General features: G+C 36.7%; 1 protein-coding gene across 1 annotated transcript; it reads right to left on the bottom strand.

The window, feature by feature from the left end:
* Positions 1 to 800: 800 nt before the first annotated feature.
* On the bottom strand, positions 801 to 14,018 carry ATP6V0B (ATPase H+ transporting V0 subunit b). Its single transcript, XM_039323274.1, has 8 exons — positions 13,848 to 14,018; positions 8,351 to 8,399; positions 5,865 to 5,948; positions 5,467 to 5,544; positions 4,970 to 5,039; positions 3,894 to 3,945; positions 2,928 to 3,118; positions 801 to 1,382 (listed from the first exon to the last, which is right to left on the bottom strand). The coding sequence occupies exons 1-8, from the start codon at positions 13,912 to 13,914 to the stop codon at positions 1,356 to 1,358; spliced, it is 618 nt and encodes a 205-aa protein (XP_039179208.1). The 5' UTR covers positions 13,915 to 14,018; the 3' UTR covers positions 801 to 1,355.
* Between the last annotated feature and the right edge of the window lie 22 nt (positions 14,019 to 14,040).

Below are 14,040 nucleotides of genomic sequence, written 5' to 3'. Positions count from 1 at the left end.
ACAGCAGGGGGAGGCCTTGGTGACAGTGACAGTCACCACTTGATTGGATTAAAGTATAGCAATACGTTCTACATAGCCTTAGAAGCTATAATGATGCAAAATGCTGTAGCTGGAGCTATTAGAGCCTGCTGCTGCAAAAACAAACACTTATTTTATGGGTTGCTGCATTACCAGGAGGTGTCCAGTGTTGGCATTGAGTGAGATCACTTATTGCTTTCTCCAAAGAATCGGCTTGTCCTCCTGTTAAATCCAGAGAAGGCCTGGCGGGGGTTCTCCTCTTCTCTCCTCCCCTCCCCCATCTTGAGAGATAGGAAGTACATGGCAAAAAAGGCAGGCCTTCTTGACAGAAGCGCCAACATAACAAAAAATGCTGCATCCAGAGATGTGCTTGGCTCTTTTCTTCTGGCTTTCAGAAAAACCTTTCAAAACATTTCTTTTCTTCAGGACGTTGAAGCAAAGCCTAGATATTTGCTCCCATCTTTGTGCATTTATAACACTGATGGGTTGTTTTATTGGTGGTATGAGTTGATGTGGTGTTTTTTTTTTAATGACTACTGATACATACTGGACAGAGGATGTAGATTGGAGCAATTTAAAACTTTTTAAAAATAAAATGAAATAAGTAAAGAGGATGTAATATAGTGCCAAGCATCTTAGAAAACAATATTCTAAGGCTTCTTCTTAAAAATCAATTCAGTTTGCTTTTACTGCAGTGTTTGAAACTACAGTTGATATAGTACAGATCTTTCACCAGCCACAGTTCAAGCAAAACATTTAATACTATTAACCACAATACAAGATACTTTCATCATCATTGATTTTAATAACCAATTATTTGTGGTGCTTCAGAAAACCCAGAAAATCACATTGTTCATTTCTTGTGCACCTTCATCTGGAGGTATGTGTAGAAGGGGCACTATCCACAGCCTCCAAAGCCAAGAGCTCAGCCACTGCCAACCATTATTCAAGGGGAATAAAAATCAGCCATCAAAGCCAGGATAATAATTGGGGCACAGCAGCAGGGAGCACACAAGAAGGGCATCTATTTGGGACAAGAACAATTTTCTTTCATAGAACACTGTATTATAATTGGCAGTGATTGCCACAGAGAGTGCAAAAGGCTAGAACACCTAAGGCTCTTTCCAGCAAGGCATCCAGCCCCTTCCTTCTGGAAAAACAGAGCAGGAAAAAGGCAGGGGGAAGAGAAGGATCAATTCTCACAAACACATGTCAATTTATCAAGTTTGTCCATGGCCCAGTAAGTGAAGATCACAGGAAGAACTTTATACATCAAGCTCCTAGGCCATCAGGAGACATTAAATAAATATATACAGGATCTGCAGTTGGCAAAGAGTTTAGTCACCCATATTCACTTTAGATGTCTGCAAAATACAAGAAAGGCAAAAGATCAGGAAAACTGTATACTTTATGAATTACATATCGCTAAGTCAGTTTTGTGTAATGGTTAAAGGTGTTGGTCTAAGAGCATGGAAGTCTGAGTACCAGTCCTCCCATAAGCTTGAAGCCAGCTGGTAATTTTGAACCAGTTGCACGCTCTCAGTCTGAGAAAGAAGGTATCAGTAAATTACCAAGAAACTTTATGCGGTCTCCAGAAACCAGAGTTGATTCAAGGGACCATAAATAGCAACATCCTCTATAACCTTATTCCTTAAACATGATTCCAAAATTCATTATATTGCTGGGGGAGGAGCTTCCCTAAGCCTCCTTACTTATGTTATGAGTGATTAATTACAGTAATGGCCAAAATTGTGGAAACCTTTTGGGAAAAGTGTATTTTTGAGGTCTGATGGCTAATAACACCACTTTTTGGGGGAGTAGTACCATCAAATTATATATCAATGGAAATATAATTTAATCAAGAATGTAATGCAACAAAGTTTATTCAATTATCTGTACTGTATTCTATGAAACGTTATAGCCAAATAATCAGAAAAAGGAACTTGCTTAGGTTGATATCAGGTAGCTTTCCTTAATCTGATTGTAGCCAATGAGCAGGAGTGTTTAGAGAGCCAATCAGGTGTCATCTTGTTTTGGCAATGAACCAGTCAGATCACACTAGGATTCAGTTATTGATATCATATATTGAAGCTGAGAGGAGGACATTTGTCAGTGTGTTATGTGATCGCTATCAAGCTGGTTGGGGTTTTTTGTGTTCTTTCATTTAGTGAGCTTGTAAAAATTAAAGTAATGGTGCAAAGAGTTGACTGGTTGCCAGAAAGTGATGTAAAATAGTATTATTAAGTGAACAAGGCTACAGTTATAAAGAAATTAGAAGAAAAATTGGTGGAAACTAAACCAAAGGTGGCATTTCTACTGAACACTTTTCCCAAAAAGTTTCCACAATTTTGGCCACTACTGTATGTTTCTCTATTTCTCAGTGCCAGCTATGATAGTTATGACTATCATATTTCCTCACATATCATCAAGTAACAGATTTCTTTATGTGCAGGAATGTGGATTTTTAAAAAACAAATATTAACAAATCTATCTGTTTGCGATAATGAGAAAACACAGCAGTCTTGGATGAGAGTAAGGAACACTAGAAAAAAAGCACAGGAGACTGAAATGAAAAATTCAGATCAGTGCTCTAATGTAAATGGAAGACACTCCATGAACAAAATGAGTTGAAACCATACAATCCTAGGAAAACAGACTGAAAAGTTAATTTCTTGTCTCTTTCCAACTTTTGGAAGTTGGGCTGGCTGTGGGTGCCCCTAAATTCAGAGAAACATTAGGGAGCTGCTCCTTGCCATATTAATATAACTGCTTGGTATTAGGAAAACAGGGATTATAAATTTATTAGGGCTTTGTTGAAAAATTACTTTTTGCTTCTATACGAGAGTTGGAAACTGGAAAAATTATAATAAGCAGACTATCTCATGTGGAGAAAAATAAGAGTGGCTTACCTGCAGGATTGCTACAATGACTCCAAAGAGTCCGATGGCACTGCCAAAAATTTCCACAATTAGGATCTTGACAAAGAGGCTGGCATTCTGAGCATCTGCTAGTGCAGCACCACTTCCCACAATGCCCACACATACACCACAGCAGAGATTGCAAAGTCCTACAGTCAAACCTGCCCCAAACAAGGAGAAACCTACATAGAGAAAACCGTATTAGGAATGGGCAGTATCCAATGGCACTTTCAAATTGTCAAGCTTTCAGGATTTTTCCTTAAGAACAATGGAGTAAAAACATGATTTGATTATTAAGTTCATATCTGAAAATCTAGCCTCTGAGGTTTGCCATAAGAACATCACTGCTATTATGGTGGTTTTGCACCATACCAATACAGCATGCATATTATTCTGATCTCTTCAGTGATAATCCAATGATAAGCACCCAGTCCAAGACAGTCAGCACATTAGAAATTGCTAGTGCAGAATGGAACAAGAAAGTCAGAACAAGGGAAAGTCAACTCGTAGAATCTGTATGCTCCTTGCTGGTTACATCCATATTGTTTGATAGCTTAGCAGGATAAAACTTCTGCAATTTTTGTGTAGACATAAATCCAACTAAGAAAGGGCCAGAATTTAGTGATAAAAGTCATGCTTTTTGGTGGGTTTTTCCAGATTCAATCCCTCATAAGGCTGGGAAAGATTTGAAATCCTGAAGACTAGCATAGACCAGAATGAGAACATGTGATGGTCTTGTAAGCTCATTTTATTAGATCTCCCACAAGTAAAAAGAAAAATTAATAAAAATATGGGTTGTTATAGTTAATGTATAGGGCACCATACTTCCTATACTTATATAGATAATAGCATGACTTGAAGATGGCATTTCTTAAGTAATTAGGAATCCACGATGTTCCTACAAAGGTAAGAGCAGTCTTTCCTAATACCCCCCCCCCACACACAAATATAGCTTACCTGCATGATAGTTCTGAGAACCTATTTGCTCAGGGGTTCTACCATTAAATGGCTGCAAGGGGAAAAAAAGCATTCTATGAAACAAAAACATTTTCCCAAACAGATTAGAATAATATCTCCCACCAGAAGGATAAGATATAGCAATTATAACCAACCCTCTGAGATAAAAACAAGGTCTAATATATTGCCCTGATCCCATCCCCAGTGGGGTAGTCCCTGAAAAAGCAGGATCAGATCTATGGTTGCTATGATGGCCATGAAATTCCCATACCGCTTTCAAATTTTCACCTAGGGAAGGCAGATTAAAGACTTGCAACACCATTAACCTGGAAAATTTCACCGCCAATCCAAACATAACATCAAGCATCACAGGCAGGGAAGCTGCTACATAGCAGGAAGGCTGATACAGTAGCGGCAAACCCAACTGATGCCCAAGGCCCAACATCACAAATAGGGTACTAATCTCTTGGCATTAGGATTTACCAAAACTAATTCCTTTAAAAAAATGGGGCAACTGCAGACCATTTAGGATAGCTTATCTCTTACTAGTTGATAACTTTTGGACCAGTGTTGATATCTTTTGATAGTTAAGATAGTTGATAACTTTTGGACAAACATTTACTTTTGGACAAACATTTACTTGAGACTGTCCATGAACATTTATTTGGGACAAACGAAAGAGAATCTGCTCATAAAAATAAAATGTTTGCAACATTATTTTTATTAGCAGATTCTCTTTCATTTGCAATGGAGATTACTAATTTTTCTCCTAGCAATACTGTTCAGTGTTTGAAAAGCATCTGGCCAAGCTTTTATACTCACTCATGATTAGAGAGGTTACCTTAAAAGCTTGAGCCATGTTTGCTATTTGCTGTCTGTTATCTGAAATTATTTAGCACAACACCAGAAACTTATTCATTGACTTGATCAGTATTTTGGTTTGGAATACTATAATCTACTTTGCTTTCTTCCCAGGAAGCAAATGGATGAGGTTAACATCAAATCAGAAATATCTGAAAATGGTACAGTCAACTTTAGCAGAGAAATATATCCATCTTGTACAAAACAGTTAATACCTCTGCCATGTTGGTAATCACAATAGCCATGATGATTCCATAGATAGCCACAGCTTCACAAAAGATTATACTGCAAGGAGAAAGAACAGTTTAGCAGTTGAAGTGGGGCAAGAAAAAATGGCTATCATCCCCAGATTACATCATTGACACCTTATTTTTCTTAAAAAAAAAAAAGGCTTTTGTGCCCCATGCTAAGGTTCTATCCTAGATGCCATGGTGACAATAATATACTGTACTGCTGAATTTTGTACCACAAAAAAAGCCTATTACCAGCTTCAATCTGTATATGCTTACACCATGGTTTTGGGGTAGAGTTGGGGAGGAGTGTCACTGAAACAAACATTTTTCCCTTTAAAGAACTTTGTTCCATTACGTGCCCTGATGATTTAATTCCACTGCTATCTGAAGAATAATATTGTCCCATGATCTGATGTTCTCATGACCTTTGTAGTTTGCAGTATGTCTGTAATACAAAGGGAGAAAAAAGCTTTTCTCACCTGACCAAATTTTTGGTTTTGATCCTAGGTGCTTTGACACCACCTCCAATGATGCTGGATCCAGTTATGTAAATCCCCCTAAAAACAGAATGATTAGATGGGACAGCCTTCACCATGTTGCACAGATAATTTGGAATCAGCACCACTAGATGGCAAATAGTTTGTTCAGATTATGCCTTGTAGTAAATTATTTATTCATAAACTCTTTATGTCTTTCCATTATGCAAGACAAAGTCTCTTACATGAGTCCTCAGTTGTTTCCCAGCAAAAAATAACTGGTTTGAAGCTACTTAGTTTCATGTATCATTTTAATATCAGTAAGTGAACTCAAAAGCAGAGATCAGTTGTACTTGCCAGCTAGTGAACAGAAGAGAGATATGGAGAAAAAAGATACTCACCATGCAGCTCCCACCACTGACAATGAAATGGATAACCCAATACCCAGGTTAGACCACATATATGGAGAAGTCTCAGTCAGGAACCTATATATATATAAAAAATACCTTAAAATATTCCATGCCCCACCCATCACAGTATATGAAATCACTATTCTCACAAAAGAGGAAAAGGAGGAGTCCTAGTTAAAAACACTGAGAAAAGACTACCGTTATGGTTTGGCTATAACAATTAGTCTATTGTTCCATTTTAATGTACATAAAATATATATTTTCACTCATGCAAACAGGCAGTGGGCTGATACCATATTAAGACAAAAATATTTCTGAATGAGACAGCAAAAACTGTAAGACAGTTGTGCTGAGGTGACGCTAAGCTGGCATAGTCAGTAATAGATAAAAGCTCATGAAATACAGCAAGCAATGAAACTGTTTGATCCATCACCTAACAGAACACCAGCAAATAAGCTCCTGAATTATATTCTGTTTCTCACTTTTGCTAATTCTGAACCTGACCGGCAGGGTTCTTCTGATTTCCTAATTCTATCCATCCTGGATTGTTGAGCATGCAATGAAGATTCTGTCAATAAATGTTAGAGTAATAAAAGCTTCAGAGCACAAATTGTCAGAAGCTGTAAATCAATTGAAATATATTCACTTCTTTTATAATAACACATCTGTAGCTATTTGCTTTGGTCAAAAGTGTTTAGTGGAATCAAGAAAATTATATAATGATCTTTGGCAATTCACTCTGTAGCTAGTTTATTTCTGCATTTCCAAACATAAATTTAGGTGGAATAGAATAGAATAGAATAGAATAGAATAGAATAGAATAGAATAGAATAGAATAGAATAGAATAGAATAGAATAGAATAGCTTTATTGGCAAATGTGATTAGATACTCAAGGAATTTGTTTCTGTTGCATAAGCTCTCAGTGTACATGCAAACAACAAATAATAATCATAATAACAAAGGATAATAATCATAATAATGATACCAATAGAGAAGGTAGTGGAACAGACGAGAAGGATAAAATTGATACAGCCATACTATATGGGTAATATACTTAGACCTAAGACAGAAATGTGGAAATTAAGTATTCAGCAGAGTGATGGTACGAGGAAAAAAACTATCTCTGTATCTAGTTGTTTTGGCATGCAATGCTCTTTAGCTCTTTAGTCCCAAGAGGAGGAATTGAAACAATTTATGTCCAGGATGCAGTTTAAGTAATTAATTCAATTCCTATTAGCTGCCAGTTTTGCTATTGCAAAAAACTGGTAAACTAAATGTATCTTTCTCTGAATCAGTACAGTAGTATTTAAAAATGAGATAAGCGGCACTGACCGAAGTTAACCGCAAAGGTCTCTGCAGAACAGTGGTTCTCAACCTTTTTAATGCCGCGACCCCCAACCGGTCGTAAGTCGAGGACTACTCAACCGGTCGTAAGTCGAGGACTACTCAACTGGTGCAGCACCGTTTGCAGAATGGGACTTTTGGCGGGCTCAGCAGGGCAGAGACAGCCTGGACAATTCCTATTGGCTTTTGAAAGCCAATAGAATTAGACTCTATTCAAGAGAGTCTATTCTATTGGCTTTCAAAAGCCAATAGAATAAAAGGGAGTAGCACAGCTAAGGAAAAGGGGAAAAAATGGTGGACTGCATTGTTTGGCAACCCCCATGAAATGGTCGTTCGACCCCAAATGGGGTCCCGACCCACAGGTTGAGAACCACTGCTGTAGAACCTTATAATCAAAGGTCATTTTATTCTTCTCTGACCTGCATTTCTTAGTTGTAGTATTTCTTTTGTGATAGTTTACCTCAAGTAAGTTTTGAAGAGGAAATACTAAATGTGGATTATAAAAAAATTCTCCTTAGATTTACCTGTGCATTCATGTATATAGTCTCCCAATTCCCCTTTTTTCTTTAATTCCCCCCTTTTCCTGATTATATTAATAATTATATTAATAATTATTTGAGTTTATATTCCAATTTTTCATTATTAAAAACATTACCAAAGAGGGATACAAATCTTATTATTTTGTATGTTCTGATCTTTGATGAATTTAGTAAAACTGTTTCGGGGCAAGAAGTAAAAGTTTATCCGTACAAATAGGGCTTGTAACCTTACCTAGCCAAGCATAAGGACAAGCTATTCATAAATAATAATAATAATAATAATAATAAAAACAGATGCCAATTGACGAGTGTTGCTATTAGCAGAACTGATTAGTAAAAGTGAACAGTGCCATTAATATTGCTGTCAAGAACTGCAGTGTGGATGCAAACAGGCCAAGCTTTGCTTACTCATCCTTGCGGTGCAGCCTTGCCAGGTCTTCAGGAATCCATAATCCAAGAAAGAACATGTGAGATACATTGGCCAATTTCTCTTAATCTCCACTGCACTTTTCCTGAGCCATCGTGAAGAATATTCATAAGCCACTTTCCCCCTACTACTTCAATCCCAGTTTGGGAAGAAAGGGACATCTTACCATGCTACATCGAAGCGAAAGCCCAGGTCAAATATTGTGTAGCAGATTCCTGAAAAACAAAAGCAAAGTTGAATGTTTCTAAAGTTAGTCCCTATCTCTCAATGCCTGAAACTGTGATGGTACCAGTATTGACACATCACTCACATCAGATCAGGCAAATAATATCAATTCTTGTATAACATCTTCATCCAATTTACACCATATATCTCCATAATGCCAACTTACTTTTCACGATAAAACTTTCTACGTATAAATGGGTGGATAAGCATAGACCAATTACTGCAGACCAAATATACCAAATATCATACACTATAGCTAGGGGGAAAAATTCATATATGTAACCTCAAGAGTGGAATTTTCAGAAAAACGAACAGTTTGCAAAGTTAGTTAATGACACACTTATGGGAAATATGTATCAGCATATATTAACAAAATATGACAACATAGTCACAGGATACAAGTATTCCACCTCATTTGTAAGTAGTCTCAAGACTTTTTCCACAAAGAATCTAAGAATTTCAGAAGAAAGAAATAAAAGGGGGAGAGGGGGCTTAACTAGACTCCCTATAATATCAAGGAGAAATAAGCCCTTGAACAGGAAAGCAAGCTTGTATTGGTTTCCACAATTAATTACTTAAGAAAGAAAGCAATAGATGGCATTTTGATCTAAAGAAACAAAAAGAAAGTAGAGATAGCATTACAAAACATGTATGTATTAATTAGAGTTTAATCTTTCTACTCAGAGACTAAGTTGGGTGGCTATAGTTATCAAATCAATTCATAAGAGTTTGCATAGTTCTCATTCCTGGATTTTTAAATCACAACATAATCACCAAGAACATGAAAACTAGAAGTATCCCTTTATATGTTAAAAACAGAGTGAGGAAACAAGCCATGAAACTGGAAACAGCAATCAGTAACTTAGAGTTAATTCAGAAACATTGAGTCTCTGTACAAGATAAGGTCAGTTATATTACTATAAACAAAACCTCCTTTAAAGATGTACAGCTTCTGCCAAATGACAATCTCAGCTTCAAGTCATGCAAACTCCATACCCTTTATCCATCTAAATTTAAAATATACCTTAATAAGTATTTATTTGTCAGGAAAACAGAAGTGAACATTTTTTTCTTCCAAGTAGCTTGCAATCTATATGTATAAATTAGAGGCTACTAGGTATAGGCATAGCTTTTGCACCTGATGCTTAATTAATATAAATAGAGGCTCTTTTGTAGTTACTAAAAAGGCAGATTTTGTGCAGAAATATGGAATGGTGCTTCCCTCCTTCCAATTATGTTAATGCTTCAGTGAACTCACAAGATGTAGTCTGGAACTACTGTAGAAAAAGCTGTTCCTACCTGTTTATGTTGTCAGCAGTTTAAGAAATGACGAGCCCTATCACATATTATGCTAAAGCCTTCTCTTTCAATTATCAGATTTAAATTATTAAACATCATTAGCAATCAGGTACCTATACACGTGAACTACCATGAAAGGTCCTGGAACTTTCAAACTAAAAACTGCTAGTGGGTTTGGACAAAGGAGCCTTGAATTAAATTTCTCTTTAACCAAAAAACTGACAATATCTAGTTTCTGAAACAAGTAATTTTTTTCAGTCTAATCTTCCTGATCAGATGTATTTACAGTATAACATCTAATCTGCATTATGCATTATTTTCCAAATTTGCAACAGCCTACACCAGTTAAGTAACAATGGAAGCATCAATATTCCTTTGAAGTTCTTTTGTAAGATTTTTGCATTCTCTCTATCATATCACTAAACTAGCAAGACAGAATTCTACTCCAAAGCCCAATCTTCACATATTTAATACACACTCATGGTTCACTTTTTTTTTTTTTGCTTAACTATCATTTCTTTGGACGCAACACAATTATTTGGCCATATTTTGTCTAAAATGTAAATAATCTTTGAGCAGTTATATGAGCCTTTCTAACTCCCAGAGAAGCTTAATAAAATAAGATAAAGGCTTTATCTAAATTCATTTTCTCAAATAAAGAACAGAATTTAATTGACCACTTTGTGACTATCCTTATCAATCATCCAGTTTAGTGAACAGGATTCCGCTCAGGGGCATGGATTTTCTAAAACAATTTCAGAATTATGATTAATTCAAGATTCACTGGAAAGAAGATAGGAAGCCACTATAAGAAACAAGTTTAACTGAAAAAGGAAGAAGCTTACTTCCCCTTTGTTATGAAGTGTTAATCATACTAAAAATTAAATCACCCAAATCATCCAGATGAGAAAGCAGAACTAAGAATTTCCCTTGCCCGCTAAGAAGCCATAGAAAGGCATGCAGGAGAGGAAATCTTGGCTGCAAACATTACAAGGACAGAAATGGAGCAAGGTTAAGCAGAGTAGGATATTAAGTGTGGGGGATGTTCCCAGCAAAAACCAGGAAGAAATTCTGATTTCTCAAATAAGTTGTGCCCACTTGCTAAAATGACCTTAAAGGAATACAGAGTTGAGTTAGAAGGTCAGACTTGAGTTTGTTGTTTATCATTCCTGACTGAACAAGTCTGAACCACATCAGCCGAACTAATGGAGTTGAAGTTCCCAGGTTCACTAGGTGAGTTGCTTCAAAGACTGTTGACAAAACAAACTAAATGAAGTTTACTATGTACACTTTGCATAGGATTACGGTAGTGATACTAACAGAGGCTTCTGATCATCTAGCAGTGCTATTAATAGATCCTAAGAAATCAGAGGTACATAGCAGAACATATATACCATTCAGTTACACAGTTGCTTTCCAATAATGTGTTTGATAATCACCTGCAGAAGTGTGGAAGTTAAGGCTTAAGATAAAGCCTGGAGACATGCCAGAGATTTCTCTGGCAAGGGCAAAATACTTAAAGTTCTTCATTCTGAATCTGGCACAACTCAAAAGAGGAAGGCTTTCCCCCCACCCTCAAAAGTAAAGGTTTAAAAAGCAGGACTTATTCAATTATACAAGCATTCTCCACCTATATTTTGTCTATCTGATAATGAGAGCATATGATAATGATTCCAGTTGCATTTGTATATACCTTCCTATTGCCTCTATTTTATTTACCATTTGAATTATTTTAGGTACCCAATGTTCTAGTAAATAACTTTTAACACAAACTTGTTAAGAATGTTTGTTAATACAAATCTTTGAATACTAAAGCATTGGTGGCAAGCAGCCATCTCTCCAGCCTAATGAAAAGCTATTGTATTTCCTAATCATACTTTTGTTTTCGCATTGCTAATACCACATAATAGTTCTGTCCAACATAACACATGTAGACTCACAGTAACTGCTGTTGAGACCTTTCAATTTTATGAATTTTAGTTCTCATGTTGCTTATTTATAACATGTACACTTCAATTTTATTTATGAGACTTATTTATTTATGAGACTTATATACCGCTTTAAGTGCAAGCACTCTCTAAGCGGTGTACACCAGTAAGCAATGAATATATATTTACATTGCCCCCAACAATCTGGGTCCTCATTTTACCTACCCCGGAAGGATGGAAGGCTGAGTCAACCTTGAGCCGGTGAGATTTGAACCACTGACCTGCTGAACACAGTCAGCTAAAGTGGCCTGCAGTACTGCACTCTAACTGCTGCGCCACTAGTTTTTAACTACTAATGTATTTTTGTGAATCAGATTTTGAGCATATGAGAAGTTAAGGTTGAGATGATGAATGGGCTTCTGCTAGCTGACTACTGTAGCATACAGGAAGATAGAGATGATATAAACAAGGTCTGGCAGATGGAGATATGGTGCTGAGATAGTGAGCAGGCTCTAACATGAAGACAGGGAGCTGAGATCAACCATCAGATAGATTTCAATGTTCAATCAGAGGAGTGGACCTTACTGAGAATCATTTGTGTAGAGCTCATTTTGATGACAATGATCAAAAATCAAAGTTTGGCAATAAATTCAAAGCAAGCCATACATATGCCAGAAAACTACTTGCAAAGTGACTAACTGAACATTATGTTTCATTAAATAGAAAAATTTCTGAAAAAATTCTTAGGATTCAGCAGTGCAGCAGCTACCCATTGCATGTGGACTTCCACACAACTGAGACTGTGGGTTATCTAAGAAGATACATACGAGTACAATATTTTTTAAAAATTGTTTTGGACAACTGCCACTTTTGGACTGTTTTACTTGTGCTAATTCTACTGGTTCCAATCTACCATTAAATCTAGCAGGTCTAGTAGATCAGAAAATAATCTATATCAGTTTCATGACATTACAACTCTTGCTCTGAAAGCAAAATGTTTAGTTGATATTGTCCTTTCTAATTTTTTAATGTGAATTCTCCAGAGTCACATCTGTGAGATGGGCAGTAAATTAATAATTTAAATAAAATATGACAGCATGAGTTTTCTCATTATAGATATAAAGAAACAATTTGATTATACATAGTCAAAAAAAGAAAAAAATCTTGTATCAGCTAAAATGTAATGTGGCATGTAGGATCTATCCTTAAAAGTAGAGTACAGAAAAACTCAGAGTTGCTACATGGAAGGTATAAATGGAAATGTTATTTAATTAGAAATAATATCTAATTAGAATATAATGATTTATAGTCTGAATATTATATAGGATAAATACATGGATATATTTTTATCTGAAATACAAGCTGCAAACTTCCCTGAATATACTCCCTGAATATCTTTGTGCCTTATCTCAACCAAAAGATTAAAATCAACATCCTTGTTTATATGTAAATACTTACATTGCTAGTGAACATTCCATATTAATTTTATACCAAAGATAACTAGGATGAAGCAGTTAAATGCTTTTCCATTAATCATCTTATCCATGGTTATTCTCTTCTAGAAATATTTTGTTCTAACATAAAACTGATCAAGCAGCAACAAGAACTGAACTTGTATTTCAGAAGTTTCTTAATGCTTTTCTTTCATTCTGCTATTACTCTTTGGCACCCAGAGGTATTCATTCAGAATCATTTCAAAGTCAAGACCTCAAAGCCACTAAGAAAACTGTTTCTCACTTAACTAGAAACGAATCGGGATGATTAGACATGGAAACATCTTTTAAGTGTCTATTTCTGCAATCTCAACCCAGCAGTTTCTAAAATGTGGAGAATGGCATGAGATGGAAAGGCAAAAAAGCAAGCGCACCTGTATCTTCCTAATAAAACATTTCCTGTCGACAAAAGGTAAGTGTTAAAGAGAACCAAATCATTTTCGGGTCTGTACAGGGGTTTCAAGATTCCTTTCAGCCAGAGGATGCTATAATTCGCCTATAATATCCACCCATCTAAACCCCGCGCTGCAGAACCATAGCTTTCCTTCACTCGGGCATTTTGACAGACGACTGGACTGCCAGGTGAGCCACTCCGACGCCCGCTCTCTAATTTGCCCCCGATCCCGACATAAAGAGGAAGTAAGAATCTGGTAAGGAGAGCGGGCGCCCCCTCCCCCCCCAACAGCAACCTTGAGAGTTTCTCGCTCCAATCACTAACCGATGCCGGCGATGGCGGCGGCCGCGCTCAGCCCCAGTCCCGAATACAGCAACCCGAGTCCGGACATGGCGGAGACAAGCCCTGAACACGGACTACAGCCGACCAGGAATTAGCCGACCATGCGACTGACGGACTAACTGACCGACGGACTCCACAACACGTGACCGGATTCAAGGAGCTACGTAAATCTCTT

Source organism: Crotalus tigris, unplaced genomic scaffold (genome assembly GCF_016545835.1).
Source record: "Crotalus tigris isolate CLP2741 ecotype Arizona unplaced genomic scaffold, ASM1654583v1 scf7180000024167.7108832, whole genome shotgun sequence".
In the NCBI taxonomy this organism is placed as follows: Eukaryota; Metazoa; Chordata; class Lepidosauria; order Squamata; family Viperidae; genus Crotalus; species Crotalus tigris.
The sequence above is the reverse complement of the archived record's forward strand: the minus strand, read 5'-3'. Positions and strand labels throughout refer to the sequence as shown.

What these genes read in the sequence shown, in the direction of transcription:
- ATP6V0B (XM_039323274.1), bottom strand. Translation starts at nt 13,914, where the DNA reads ATGTCCGGACTCGGGTTGCTGTATTCGGGACTGGGGCTGAGCGCGGCC. An exon ending in CGCCGCCATCGCCGGCATCG is followed by an intron (nt 8,400 to 13,847) that starts GTTAGTGATTGG and finishes TTTGTTTTTCAG; the next exon opens with GAATCTGCTACACAATATTT. An exon ending in AAAACCAAAAATTTGGTCAG is followed by an intron (nt 5,040 to 5,466) that starts GTGAGAAAAGCT and finishes TTCTCCTTGCAG; the next exon opens with TATAATCTTTTGTGAAGCTG.